This window comes from Tursiops truncatus, chromosome 11 (assembly GCF_011762595.2).
Source record: "Tursiops truncatus isolate mTurTru1 chromosome 11, mTurTru1.mat.Y, whole genome shotgun sequence".
NCBI lineage: Eukaryota > Metazoa > Chordata > Mammalia > Artiodactyla > Delphinidae > Tursiops > Tursiops truncatus.
In genome coordinates, this window is record NC_047044.1 from 66,920,157 (window position 1) to 66,934,121 (window position 13,965).

Here is a 13,965-nt window from a genome sequence, read left to right on the forward strand (position 1 = left end):
GCTGAATTCTCTTTGCTTTTGCTTGTGTGTAAAGATTTTGATTTCTCCATCAACTCTGAAAGAGATACTTGTTGGGTAGAGTAATATTGGTTGTACTTTTTTCCCTTTCATCACTTTAAATATATCATGCCACTCCCTTGTGGCTTGTAGAGCTTCTGCTGAGAAATCAGCTATTAACCTTATGGGCGTTCTCTAGTATGATATTTGTCATTTTCCCTTGTTGCTATCAATAATTTTTATTTTTCTTTAATTTTTGTCAGTTTGATTACTGTGTTCTCACTGTGTTTCTCCTTGGGTTTATTCTGCCTGGGACTCTCTGTGTTTCCTGGAGTTGGGTAACTATTTCCTTTCCCATGTTAGGAAAGTTTTTGACTATAATCACTTCAAATATTTCTATGGTCCTTTCTCTGTATATTCTCCCCCTGGACCCCTGTAATGCGAATGTTGTTGCATTTAATGGTTTCCCAGGGGTCTCTTAGGCTGTCTTCATTTCTTTTCAGTCTTTTTTCTTTATTCTGTTCTGCAGCAGTGAATTCCACCATTCTGTCTTCCAGGTCACTTATCTGTTCTGCCTCAATTATTCTGCTATTGATTCCTTCTAGTGTGTTTTTCATTTCAGTTACTGTATTGTTTATCTCTGTTTGTTTGTTCTTTAATTCTTCTAGGTCTTTGTTAAACATTTCTTTTTTTCTTTTCTTTTTTTTTTTGCGGTTTGCGGGCCTCTCACTGTGGCCTCTCCCGTTGCGGAGCACAGGCTCCGGAAGCGCAGGCTCAGTGGCCATGGCTCACAGGCCCAGCTGCTCCGTGGCATGTGGGATCCTTCCCAGACTGGGGCACGAACCCGTGTCCCCTGCATTGGCAGGCAGACTGTTAACCACTGCGCCACCAGGGAAGCCCTGTTAAACATTTCTTGCATCTTCTCGACCTTTGCCTCCATTCTTTTTCTGAGGCCCTGGATCATCTTCACTATCATTATTCTGAATTCTTTTTCTGGAAGGTTGCCTATCTCTACTTCATTTAGTTGTTTTCCTGTGGTTTTATGTTGTTCCTTCATCTGGTACATAGTCCTCTGCCTTTTCATCTTGTCTGTCATTCTGTGAATGTGGTTTTTGTTCTACAGGCTGCAGAATTGTAGTTCTTCTTAATTCTGCTGTCTGCCCTCTGGATGATGAGGCTACCTAAGAGGCTTGTGCAAGCTTCCCACTGGGAGGGACTGGTGGTAGGTAGAGCTGGGTGTTGCTCTGGTGGCAGAGTTCAGTAAAACTTTAATCTGCATGTCTGCTGATGGGTGGGGCTGAGTTCCCTCCCTGTTGGTTGTTTGGCCTGAGGCAACCCAACACTGGAGCCTACCCAGGCTCTTTGGTGGTGATAATAGCAGACTCTGGGAGGGCTCACGCCAAGGCGTACTTCCCAGAACTTCTGCTGCCAGTGTCCTTGTGCTCGTGGTGAGCCACAGCCACCTCCCGCCTCTGCAGTAGACCCTCCAACACTAGCAGGTAGGTCTGGTTCAGTCTCCTGTGGGGTCACTGCTCCTTACCCTGGGTCCTGATGTGCACACTACTTTGTGTGTGTCCTCCAAGAGTGGAGTCTGTGTTTTCACCAGTCCTCTCGAAGTCCTGAAATCAAATCCTGCTATCCTTCAAAGTCTGATTCTCTTGGAATTCCTCCTCCCGTTGCTGGACCCCCAGGTTGGGAAGCCTGACGTGGGGCTCAGAACCTTCACTCCAGTGGGTGGACTTCTGTGGTATGTGTTCTCCAGTTTGTGAGTCACCCGTCTAGCCATTATGGGATTTGATTTTATTGTGCTTGCACCCCTTCTACCATCTCATTGTGGCTTCTCCTTTGTCTTTGGATGTGGGGTATCTTTTTTGATGAGTTCCAGTGTCTTCCTGTCGATGATTGTTTAGCAGTTAGTTGTGATTCCAGTGCTCTCGCAAGAGGGAGAGCACAGCCTTATAGTCCGCCATCTTGAACCAATCTCAGCCTCTAACTTTTTTTCATTTGTTTCAAGTTTGTTCAAATATGTTTGTAATTGCTCATTTTAATCAATGCTTCTTTAAAATCTGTGTCAGGTAATTTTTACATCTCTGTCATCTTGTGATGTTGATATCTATTGGTTGTCTTTTTGCATTATATTTGAGATCTTTCTGATTCTTGGTATGCTGTTTGATTTTGGGTTGAAACCTGGATATTTTTGTATAATGTTTTGAGACTTGGATTGAAACATGGATATATTTGTATGATGTTCTGAGACTTGGATCTCATTAAACTCCGTATTTTATGTGACTTTCTGTGACAATGCACTGGCAGAGGATGAGGGGGTGTCATCTTGTTATTTCCAGGTGGAACTGGAAATCCAGGTTCCCTACTAGGCCTTCAGTTGACAATTAAGTGAGAACTTTTATTATTTCTGGGTGAGGGGGTGGAAGTTCCAACTGCCCACATGGTCTCTACCAAACACTCTGGTAGGGATGGTGTCATTACTGCAGGGTGATGGTGAAAGTTCTGACTCTCCACTAGGCCTCCTCTGAGAAGGCAGTGTGCTTTGTTACTAGGGATGGAACATGGTCTCCACTGATGCCATGGTTCGTCTTATCACTGGCTGACAGGGTTACAGTTCTTGGCTCTCTACTTGGCCTTTGTTGGCACCACCTGGCAGAGGCGTTGGGTACCTGATTTCTGCCTCAAGAGAGTGGAAATCTAGGCTCCCCACTTAGCCTTTGCTGACATGTTAGGAGATGGAATCACAGTGTTTCCTGTGGTGCTTGGCTGGAATAGAGTGGTTGTTCTCTAAAAGTTTTTGTCTTTCTGGGCTTCTCCTTTTTAGGTACTTTAGCTAGAGTGAGCAGGCTTTTGAGGGGAATTGTTTTGTCTGCATCCATTGGTATTTCCAGGTTGCTGGTTTCTCCACCTCCAAGACTGGCATATATGAGGCAAAAAGAAAACCCTCTTCACTCACCATTCTGTTGTTACTCGGGCCCTGAGTGCCCTTGCCTTTTTAAAAAATTTTCTCCATCTTTCAGACTCTTCTTATTGTTTGTTTTATAATATCCTGTTTAGTTGTACTTATTGGGAGGAATAGGAAAATTATGTCTATTCCATCTTTCTGGAGACAGAGGTCATGTACATCATTTTTGAGCTTTATTTTCAATGGGCCTCGTGTGATTCTTCTTCTCTGTGCAGGTACCTGGAATTGGAAAGCAGCGGCCATCGGAATGAAGTCAGACTGCACTACCACTCCTCCGGCAGCCACCATCCTCACACAGAAGTGTTTCCTTACATTTTGGCTGATGATAAGTGGCACAAGCTCTCCTTAGCCATCAGTGCCTCCCACTTGATTTTACACGTCGACTGCAATAAGTAAGTGAAATGTTCTCAGTTCAGGTAACGGAAGATTCTAAGAAATGACGGTTAATGCACATTACTTACCTGGTGCTTCTTTGCAGAATATATGAAAGAGTGGTGGAAAAGCCTTCCACAGACTTGCCTGTGGGCACATCATTTTGGCTGGGACAGAGAAATAATGCACACGGATATTTTAAGGTATCTTCTGACTAAGGTCTGAGCATAAAGTGTAAATAGAAATGCTTTTTAATGAATTTGGAAAAGTACGTTTTGCTTTTTATGGTGTAAAGCAAAATAATTTGATGTGTATAGTTTTTTTCTATTTGTGTCTATTTCTGTTTTAGTTTTTTTTTTTTTTTTTTACACTGGTGTTTCATTTAGCTGGTCAGCACTATTTTCTCTTTTTTTCCTGAATGAGTTTGAACTTTAAACATAACAGAGATGATCATAAGGCCCAATCAGGGCAGAGTTAACATCTTCTTGAAATCAGGCATTCAAAACAATAAAAATCTAAAATGTTAATGTACAAATAAACTCTCTACCTTTGAAATATAACCTTTGATGAGACTTTTATTGGGGTGTTAATAATAGAGAATTAAAACTTTTCAATATTCATTATTCATGGTCTCTTCGTACTTCTGAAAGTGAGAAAGGAATATATATATATATGCGCAAATCTATCAAAACTAGAAAGCAGTTATAATTTATATCTTTTTCTTATTGTCTGTTTAGAGACACACTCCATGGAATTGCATCACAGGATCTAAAAGACATACCGTTTAACTTTCAGTATTTTAAGGTTGAGGAAATAAAGTTCAGAAAATTGCTTGATTACAAGCCCATAGTGTAATCATTTCCCCTCCAATGACTCCGACACTGCCTGTCATACAGAAGAGGATCGGCAAATGGTCGTTAAATGAAACAATGATAGGTGATGTGTCTAACTCAGGGATTTCTAGGTAGAGTAGGTACCAGTAACTTTAACATTGTGTTCTAAGAAAGGTTTGTATTCCCTGAAAGGTATTTTTAAAACTTACTTAAACTGCTACCTGGAAACCAGGTGCTTTGAATGTGTTACTTCATCGAATCCTAGTCTTGCTAGCCTTGGTGCAGGGCCTTTAAAATTCTTTTAAAATCTCTTTTACACATGCATAAACTTGTTCAGAGAGTTTAAACAACTTATCCAAAGCCAGTCATGGGGAATTGATCCCATGCTCGTGAGTCCTGAAAAATCAGTGCTCTTTTCCTACATAAGGGGTAGCAAGTTTTCGCTATAGGTGCTGAGTCTCTCCTCTATTCAATCATGGCACTCTTCCCCACGGAGCCCAGATGGGGCGTCAGAAAACTCACACGTCAGTTATGTGTCCTACTCTAGGGGCCGTCATTTTTACTGTAGACTGTAAATGGTGCTCACTAGATTTGGGCAGTACACAAACTATAGAACTCTACATGGTAGCTTTGCTTTCATGTTGCTGCTACCAAGTGATAGGATTTTGTTGTATACAAGTTGCTTCCCTGATCCAAACCCCAAGCAAACAGCAGATCCAGCAATTGCCACAGAGTATACTTAAATATTTATCACTTACACTGACACTGTTTTTGTACCATGTATGAATCAGATTAAATATGTAGAAGATACCTAGTCCAGGATTTGACTGGTAAATCTTTGTAGGTACATTCAAAATTGTCTTAATAATATGTTGGTATGTCACCTCTGTCATTAAATGTTCTATTTCCATTTTTCATAAGGGATAAAGTGAAATATTACTTAAAGAAAATATATAAAGATGTTGAAGGAAGAGAGAGGGGTGGTGAATGAAAGGGACGCTGGAGTGTGTCTGATGAGGTCGTTTCTGAGCTACCATTTGGCCATTGCTTTAAGAGCCTTGTAAGCTGGAAGCTAATTATGTCTTAATGACAAAGGATGCATGTAAATTTCACATGTAAACATGTGATGTGACCTTCTGTGTAAAATGGGTCATTTCCAGTTGGCATTTAAAAAAATTTTAGGCTAAACTTTCTGTACTCCTAAGGACTCATCACTAAGTCTTGCTGTAGCTTTTTAATAAATCTCTTGTCCTTTTTAAATTGAGAAATTCACTTTAAAATAGCCAACCGAGAAACAAGAAATGCTAGAATAAGCATTGTTCTTATGACTTAGCTTTTCTCTTGTTTTCTTTTTGATGATTGCAGTTAACTTAAAACGGGTATCAGTTTCACTGTTGTTGAAACCCAAAGTGATTTTCAGGTTGATTTTTAAAGGTCATTTTCAAGCCTTTCTTCAGTGGCTAACTAAAAATAACTTCCCCAGACACATACTATTGTCTCTTAATTATATCTTGACATTTACTCTTAAGGCTTTAAAAATATTATCAATAAGAAAGTAAGTGGGTAATCATCTATTTTGCCTGCCTGATGTTTTTCTTTCCCTTTGGTTTGAAGTCAAAGCAATGTATTCAAAAAGATTTTATTCAGGGATTTTTGTGAGTCTATCCTGTAATGTTTCCCTTCCTGAACTTGACTGTTGAACATAATTTGGGTAGATGAAAGTAATACGTCTTTTTCAAAATTTTTCTCACACAGGGTATAATGCAAGACGTGCAATTACTTGTCATGCCCCAAGGATTTATTGCTCAGTGCCCAGATCTTAATCGCAGTAAGTCCATTAGTTCTCACACCGTGTAATGAAAAGTATGCTTCTTGCTTAGTTTTGTCCAAAATGTCAGTTTGAAATTAGAGTTTTTCTATATTAGTTGTCAGCATAGACTTAACCAGATTGAACTCCTTATAAATATAACTTGACCAATGTGGTGTTTGTAATTCTAGCCTGTCCAACTTGCAATGACTTTCATGGACTCGTGCAGAAAATCATGGAGCTGCAGGACATTTTAGCCAAAACATCAGCCAAGGTAAAAGCTCCTTAGAAATAGGGTCTGGGGGAGCTCACAAATCCTTGAGGTTCCTTACAATTCCTTTTATAACCACAGTTGTTCACCTTTGAGACTTTTCTCATACCCTACTGTGTACCAGGACTGAACCGAAATCCCTGCTCAAGAAAGGGGCTTATAAATAGTCAGACCCTAGCCATCTGTATAACGAACGATTCAGTAAATCAAGAATGAGGCAGATTACTACACTGCTTATTACGACAATAGGATTTATTGTTTAATTTAGTGTTTATTATTATTTAGTTTTTGTTTGCAAGGAAGGAGGCAAGAGGACATTGTAAAGAATATGAGCACTAGAATTATGTCAAGGAAATGGTCCCACGAAATCTTTCTACCACTGTGTTACAGTTGTAGGAATGTTGGCTGTCTTAAGCCTGTATCAAGTTTACCTATAGTTTCACCAGGCAGTTGTCTTGTTGCATAGCAGTTACTTATGACCTGGAAGTTGTGTTGTATATCAATGATTTGTTTCTGACCCAATATATATTCTAAAATTTATGTTTGCACTCGAGCAAACATAGTCATGAAATTAGGCATTTTTAAAAATGGAAAATGCTTCTCTGCATTGTGGATGATGCTATTTTGACTTAGCCTTCTTTTCCGTCCTATAAATCCTGCTTTTCTCCCCCAAAGGCAGGGGGCAAGTTTACTACAAAAAGAAGGGGGGAAAAATCCTTTCTTTTAAATTAAAGTCTTAAGTCATTTGCAGCAACATGGGCGGACCTAGAGATTATCACACTAATTAAGTAAGTCAGAAAGAGAAAGCCAGTTACCATACGATATCACTTATATGTAGAATCTAAAATATGACACAAATGAACTTACCTACGAAACAGAAAAAGACTCACACACATAGAGAACAGACTTGTGGTTGCCAAGGGAGAGGTGGGTGAGGGAGGGATGGATTGGGAGTTTGGGATTAGCAGATGCAAACCATTATATAGAGAGTGGATAAACAATAAGGGCCTACCATATAGCACAGGGAACTATATTCAATATCCCGTAATAAATCACAATGGAAAAGAATAAAATGAAAAAAATAAAGGCTTATGTATATTTATAATAAATAGTTGATGGGCACAGCCATCATTACAGCTATTCATCTGAAAAACAGTCAGATGCCTGTTGGAGTATTTTGCCTTTCTGCATTGCTGGAATGGTGAACAATATGAACCCCCTCCTTTGTGCCACAGCTGTCTCGAGCCGAACAGCGAATGAATAGATTGGACCAGTGCTATTGTGAAAGGACTTGCACCATGAAGGGAACCACCTACCGAGAACTCGAGTCGTGGACAGACGGCTGTAAGAACTGCACATGCCTGGTATGGCTTTTGCTGGAGTTCAGACTAAGGGAACTCAGATGTCCCCACCCTTTAAAAATTTATTAAAACAATGTCATCATGAAAATTTCGGGACCCATTTCCTCAAAACACAACACTAAAGTGGCAGCAAACCCGGTCAAATCTAAAGGACTGTGTGTTGCCTTATTAAAGACACTTTCTAGCCTATAAAGATGATTACGGTTTCAGAATGCTATAAAGTTTTAAGTTTACTGGTCCGCACATGAAGTTAACAACTTAAATTGGGTCAGTAAAGGGATTCCCAAAGGATTCTATCCTGTTATCCTTAACTTTTCCAGGGATTTTCCCCTCATGTTTTATTAATGCATTTTGATAAAACTAAATTAAGTGCAACAGGAAATACTGTGTCCAGATTGGGCTGTGCAAACAAATAATGGAGTTTAAATAATCTTTAAAAGTTTACTAATACAGCGGAATACAAATTATAGAGTATAAATAAGTTTGAGTTTTCTAATTGCTCACTAATTAAGTAGAATATTTAGTGCATTATTATTTCAAACATGTAAGTTCATTTTCAAAGACAAGTTCAAAAGGAGTTTAGTTTTGAACTTTTAAATTCCATATGAATTACCTGTTAAAATTGGTTGACTGTAAAGAAGTCAGAGGTCTAAAAAAATTTTTTCCCAAGTTCATCCAGTTTATTCAAAAGTGGGAGATCATGACGTAAGAAGGTCAAAGTTAGCTGTGAAATAACCGTACAGGTGTGTCTGTGTGTGCCTGCTTTGTATGATTTCTATTCAGGAACATATATTCCTATTAAAGTCATAGCATTTTACAAATACAGTAAAACCTTCCCAACTTGTTAAATGGGTGCCAAAAATCAAATTGAGTAAAATACAAGATGTGGTATGTGAAGTCAATAAAACGACTAGAAAAGCAGCTAACCTACCTGGGAGCTCTGGGTGACCTTCGGGAATCAAATTCCTTGAGGTCCCCTTTGCCGTTTGGCACCTCTTGTGATGACTGTCAGCATCAATTCATGGTGGTGGCCTGTCCAAGCTTAAATATCCTTGGGAAGATTTCTGCATCCTGAGACTGGGTCTCCAGCACGGCAGCAGCTATTCCAAAAATCTCCTCGTTTGTTGATGCTCATTTTGTGAGTCATCTGGGGAGACACGAGTGCCCCAGGCTGACCCTCAGCCTGCTGTTTCTCTGTCAGCAGGTGCCCTTCCCTCCACACCTGTCCTCATCCACTTCACAACAGGAGGTGAGAACTCTAGCTCAGTTGCTGGACAGAAGGTGGAGCCAATCACCATCTGTGTTATGACCCAGTTTGCATTACTGTGGGTTTTACTGTATTATGGGTTTTGCTGTATAATAACCAAAGAGAATAGTGGTATTTATGACATTTTACATGAAGAGTTTGAAATTTAAGAAATATATTAAACAATACTTGAAAGCTACCAAGCTGCAACTTGGAAATTCTTTAAAATACTGTTTTCTTCTCAGAATGGAACCATCCAGTGTGAAACTCTGATTTGCCCAAATCCTGACTGCCCCCTCAAGTCGGCTCTTGCATACGTGGATGGCAAGTGCTGTAAGGAATGCAAACGTGAGCATAACTTTTATGATGAATACTTTTTTGGCAAAAATAAAGCTTTGTATTAGTAAATATTCACCCATCATTGGTTTAATCTAGGTAAGCTAAATAGCTTTTAGAAATGATGGAAATACCTTCTCTATTTTGGTTGAGCAGTTCTTTTCCACTTAAAAGTGCTATACTTGTATTTTAGCAAGAAAGTTTTTCTTGGAGGAATCTATTCTGTACAGTGACAGTAGTGGCAAAGATATGTAAGAAACTCAGTGGAAGGCACTTCTCTCATTAACACTGCTTGATACAAATACCTCTCAACTAGGTTGAGAATAGTCCACACTCAGTCAAGATAAACAAGAAAATCCAAGATACAAGTGACCTTCAACAGCAGAAGATACAAAACTCTATTAGTCCAAACCACAGAAGTGCACATTGTTATAGGATTGTCCAGTGTGGACAGGGCAGGGCCATGATCTTAATTCATAAAAGAGGCTCATGCCACTGAATGAGGAAGCCATCTGCCTTTCAGCAGCTGTTGTATGCAGTTCACTTCTGATGTCTGGAAATGCTCTTTGAATCGATAGCTATCCTCAAATGGGTTCTAAATCATTTATTTAATAACATAAATCATCGCATCTCTGTTACTTACACTTTAAAAGATTGCCTTAAGTCCATGTTAAAAGTAGCATTTAAAATTTAGCTACTATTTTTTTTTTTACCATGCAATAGTAACATATATGAAAACTGGGTTGTTATAAAGTTTGCAGACTATATAGGGCTATGTAAGTGCAGTATAAGCATACACACGCATGCACGCGCACGCACACAAGACAGAAAGGGGGGAGGGCAAGGGAGAGGGAAGGAGAGGAAAACAAAAGTAACAGCTGCTTTTTCTAGGGTTTTTATGCTCACTGGTCTCCGTTACCACCGCCATACCTTACTCTTACCTACGCAGTGTGCAGGGTGCTCCTTCTGGCGAGAGTGACAAGTTATCAGAGAAAAATCAGGAAGTCGCTTTGTAGTCCATTGATTTAATTCCCTCAGGAGCTCGTGTATATTTAATTTTGTTAGACTTTACCTTGAAGCCAGTCCATTTCATGAGAGTGTATTAGCCTAGTCAAGTAGATCTGGCTGGACCAGGAAAGGTTGAATGCAGTCGTTCTCACACATGTCACCAGCTAATTTCCTTGGTGAGGGGTAATCTGAGTTCTTCCTTGAACTTTTATTAATAATGAAAAGCTTGTGACGATATTCTGTAGTTTTCTTTGTAGATGCTTGGAGGTAGGAGGAAGAAGGGCCCTCTGTAGGACTTATATTCATTACACAACAGTAGCAGGAATCATACTTTTGGCTTTTATTTCTTTCATCCTTTCCACTGATACTTCTGCATTGTTACCTGTGAATATTTACGTTCACATTTACATTAAGTGATGTTGATTTTATTAGAGACAGGCTGATTGGAATAATGGACCATCATGATAGATGGATTTGTCAGAAGTTGTGAATTTCAGGTCTGCTTTTACCATTTGTCTCTGTTACCAGCAGTAAGCTGCCTATTCAGTCAGACTGTGCTTGAAATCTTCCCAGAAAGCATGTAGTTAGACTTCATAAAATGGTAAAATATTTTGAAATTCATTAATACAAAGTGCTTCTGGCAGACTTCGGTGTTAATGATTGGAAAGCAACCGTATCTCATACATAAAATAGTGAAAGCTGCAAATAAGTGATCAGTGAGGGGACCATAGCATTGCTGGAGAAGTGTCAAAATAATTCATTCGAGTCTTCCGTTTCATACGGTTAAAAAATAATAAGGATTAAGTGACTTTGTCTTTCTGGTCATATTCAGTGATATGAGTGCCGTGGAAGATAAAGGATTTGTGTCCTATGGTTGGTTGTATTTCGAGTATTTGAACCTCTGATTCTGATGAAGTCAACATCTTACGAGGGCTAGCATGATATTTTCAGTAAACACCCATAGATTTTTTTTTTCCTACGAGAAATAAGTATTTAGTTCATATGGTAAACATTATTAGAGATTATTTGGGAATGTGTCTCAGGCACAAATTTTTTTATGCAGAAAAGAAATGACATAACTGTTTATTGAGTATAATTTATATACTATATATATATGTATATAGCATATACATATATATACTATGTAATTTACCCATTAAAAAAGTATACAATTCAGTATATTTTAGTATATTTGTAAGGTTGTTCAACCATCATCACTACCTAATTCCAGGACATTTTCATTATGCCACAAAGATACCCCATAACCGTTAAGAATCATTCTGCCCCCTGCCCCGCTGCCAACACCTGGCAACCGCTAATCTACCTTCTGTTCCTATGTATTTGCTTATTCTGGGCATTTCAGATAAATGCAATATACAATATCCACATGCATAAATTTAAAAACGGTCACTAGAAATATTTCAGGAAATGTGCTTCTGAAAAGTTTTGCAAAAAATATTTTATAAAGGATAAATAATATTTACAATAAATTTAATAATCATTAGCTGACTTGTTTAGATAGTTCAGATTTTCATATGTGCTGAAAGTGGGAGAAGCTAATAGTTATACAGATCCATGATGTTCTGTGTGTGTGTGTATGTGTGTGTGTGTGTGTGTTTCACTGTTACATATGAGGGGAAGGAAGCAGTATCATTTTCCTATGTAAATTTCCCCAGTAGCATCAGTGTTATAATTTACAAGAACTTAATTTCAGTGGAATATAATTTCTATGTGTTTTACTTTTTAAAACACATACATAAGCCTTCCTCTTTATTATTATTATTTTTATTGGGGTAAAATTGATTTACAATGTTGTGTTAGTTTCTGCTATACAATGAAGTGAATCAGCTATATGTATACCTATATCCCCTCTCTTGGACCTCTCCCACCCCCCATCCCACCCATCTAGGTCATCACAGAGCACCGAACTGAGCTCCCTGTGCTATACAGCAAGTTCCCACTAGCTATCTGTTTTACACACGGTAGTGTATTTATGTCAAACCTAATCTCCCAATTCATCCCACCCTCCCCTTCCCCCTCTGTGTCCACATGTCTGTTCTCTACATCTGCGTCTCTATTCCTGCCCTATAAGTAGGTTCATCTGTACCATTTTTCTAGATTCCACATATATACGTTAATATACGATATTTGTTTTTCTCTTTCTGGCTTGCTTCACTCTGTATGACGTACTCTAGGTCCATCCACATCTCTACAAATGACCCAGTTTTGTTCCTTTTTATGGCTGAGTAATATTCCATTGTAATATTCCATCTTCTTTATCCATTCATCTATCGCTGGACATTTAGGTTGCTTCCATATCCTGGCTATATAGTGTTGCAGTGAACACTGTGGTACATGACTCTTTGAATTACGGTTTTCTCAGGGTATATGCCCAGTAGTGGGGTTGCTGGGTCATATGGTAGTTCTATTTTTAGTTTTTTTAAGGACCCTTCATACTGTTCTCCATAGTGGCTGTATCAAATTACATTCCCACCAACAGGGCAGGAGGGTTCCCTTTTCTCCACACCCTCTCCAGCATAAAAAATGGGCAGAAGACCTAAATAGACATTTCACCACAGCCTTCCTCTTACACACTGCACTCATTTGATCTTTGAAACTCTTTGGCCCGATAGCCTTTTTTTTTTTTTTTTTTTTTTTTTTCTGGCACGCCGGCCTCTTACTGTTGTGGCCTCTCCCGTTGTGGAGCACAGGCTCCGGACGCGCAGGCTCAGCGGCCATGGCTCATGGGCCCAGCCGCTCCGCGGCATGTGGGATCTTCCCGGACCGGGGCACGAACCTGTGTCCCCTGCATCGGCAGGCGGACTCTCAACCACTGCGCCACCAGGGAAGCCCCCGATAGCCTTTTTTAATGGCATAAAATTAACAAAGTATATTCTTTAGTGAGAACTATTTAAAGAGATTAATCATTTATTGTTTCTAAAGCCCTCGGAAGGGAAAACATGTAACCTAACCGCTGAACTGTTACTCTGCCAAGGCTGAAAGGAACGAAGCACTTGCACGCGGCCAGTCCTTTCTGCTGTTCTTTATTTACTGCTTTCAGCCTTGCTGCGTCAGAGCTGTTTGTGCAACTCTGAGCAGCCCTATTTTGCAGCCTGCTTTATATTTTCCCTCTGTAACTTCAGCTCTAGCCCTTTATCCACACATAAATACTGTTGAATAGTAAGAAGGTTGTTGTTCTGGGAAAGAAGTCAGAGAGAACCAAGCCTGTCACCTTTCTTTATTTGACTGGACATAAGCAAAGTGTTGGGAGGAGGGGCTAAACCTTTTATGCCTCTACCATTGAGCCACTGTGGTGGAGTTAAACAGAGGGTGAAATCCAAAGGCAGGAATGCACCAGTGCCAAATCATTAAGGTAATAATAGTCACAACTCTAATGAAGTCATATCACTTCCTCAGATTAGGAGGCACATACTTGGCTCCTCAGGTGAACCTCACAGTAACTGTATAAGGTAGGCATTGTCTCCATCTTCCTCATTAGAGGGATTATGTGACTTGCCCAAGAACGCACATTTAGTTGGATGCGCCAGAGAAATTCTATCTGAAAGTGCTGTGCTTTGCCAGCCTACTTCCCTCTTCAAAACCACCTGCTGTAATTAATCTCAGTGATCTCCTTTCATCGACTGTAACTAAGCTTACCATTCAAAGCCATTTGGGGTTCTGGCTAAGTCTAGGTGAAACTACAAAGTAAGCAGAGTACCACTCTGTTTACTTTTCAGCCACCTCTGCCATACCCTTTATTCCA

At 39.5% G+C, this 13,965-nt stretch overlaps 1 protein-coding gene across 1 annotated transcript in view; it reads left to right on the forward strand.

Annotated features, from left to right (window-relative positions):
- Positions 1-13,965, forward strand: part of NELL2 (neural EGFL like 2) — a 375,472-nt gene that overhangs the window by 83,295 nt on the left and 278,212 nt on the right. The window contains exons 5-10 of the mRNA XM_019934581.3: positions 3,184-3,360; positions 3,447-3,543; positions 5,929-6,001; positions 6,172-6,254; positions 7,487-7,615; positions 9,104-9,206. Of these exons, the coding sequence (XP_019790140.1) occupies positions 3,184-3,360; positions 3,447-3,543; positions 5,929-6,001; positions 6,172-6,254; positions 7,487-7,615; positions 9,104-9,206 (662 nt within the window). The remainder of the gene's footprint in view (positions 1-3,183; positions 3,361-3,446; positions 3,544-5,928; positions 6,002-6,171; positions 6,255-7,486; positions 7,616-9,103; positions 9,207-13,965) is intronic.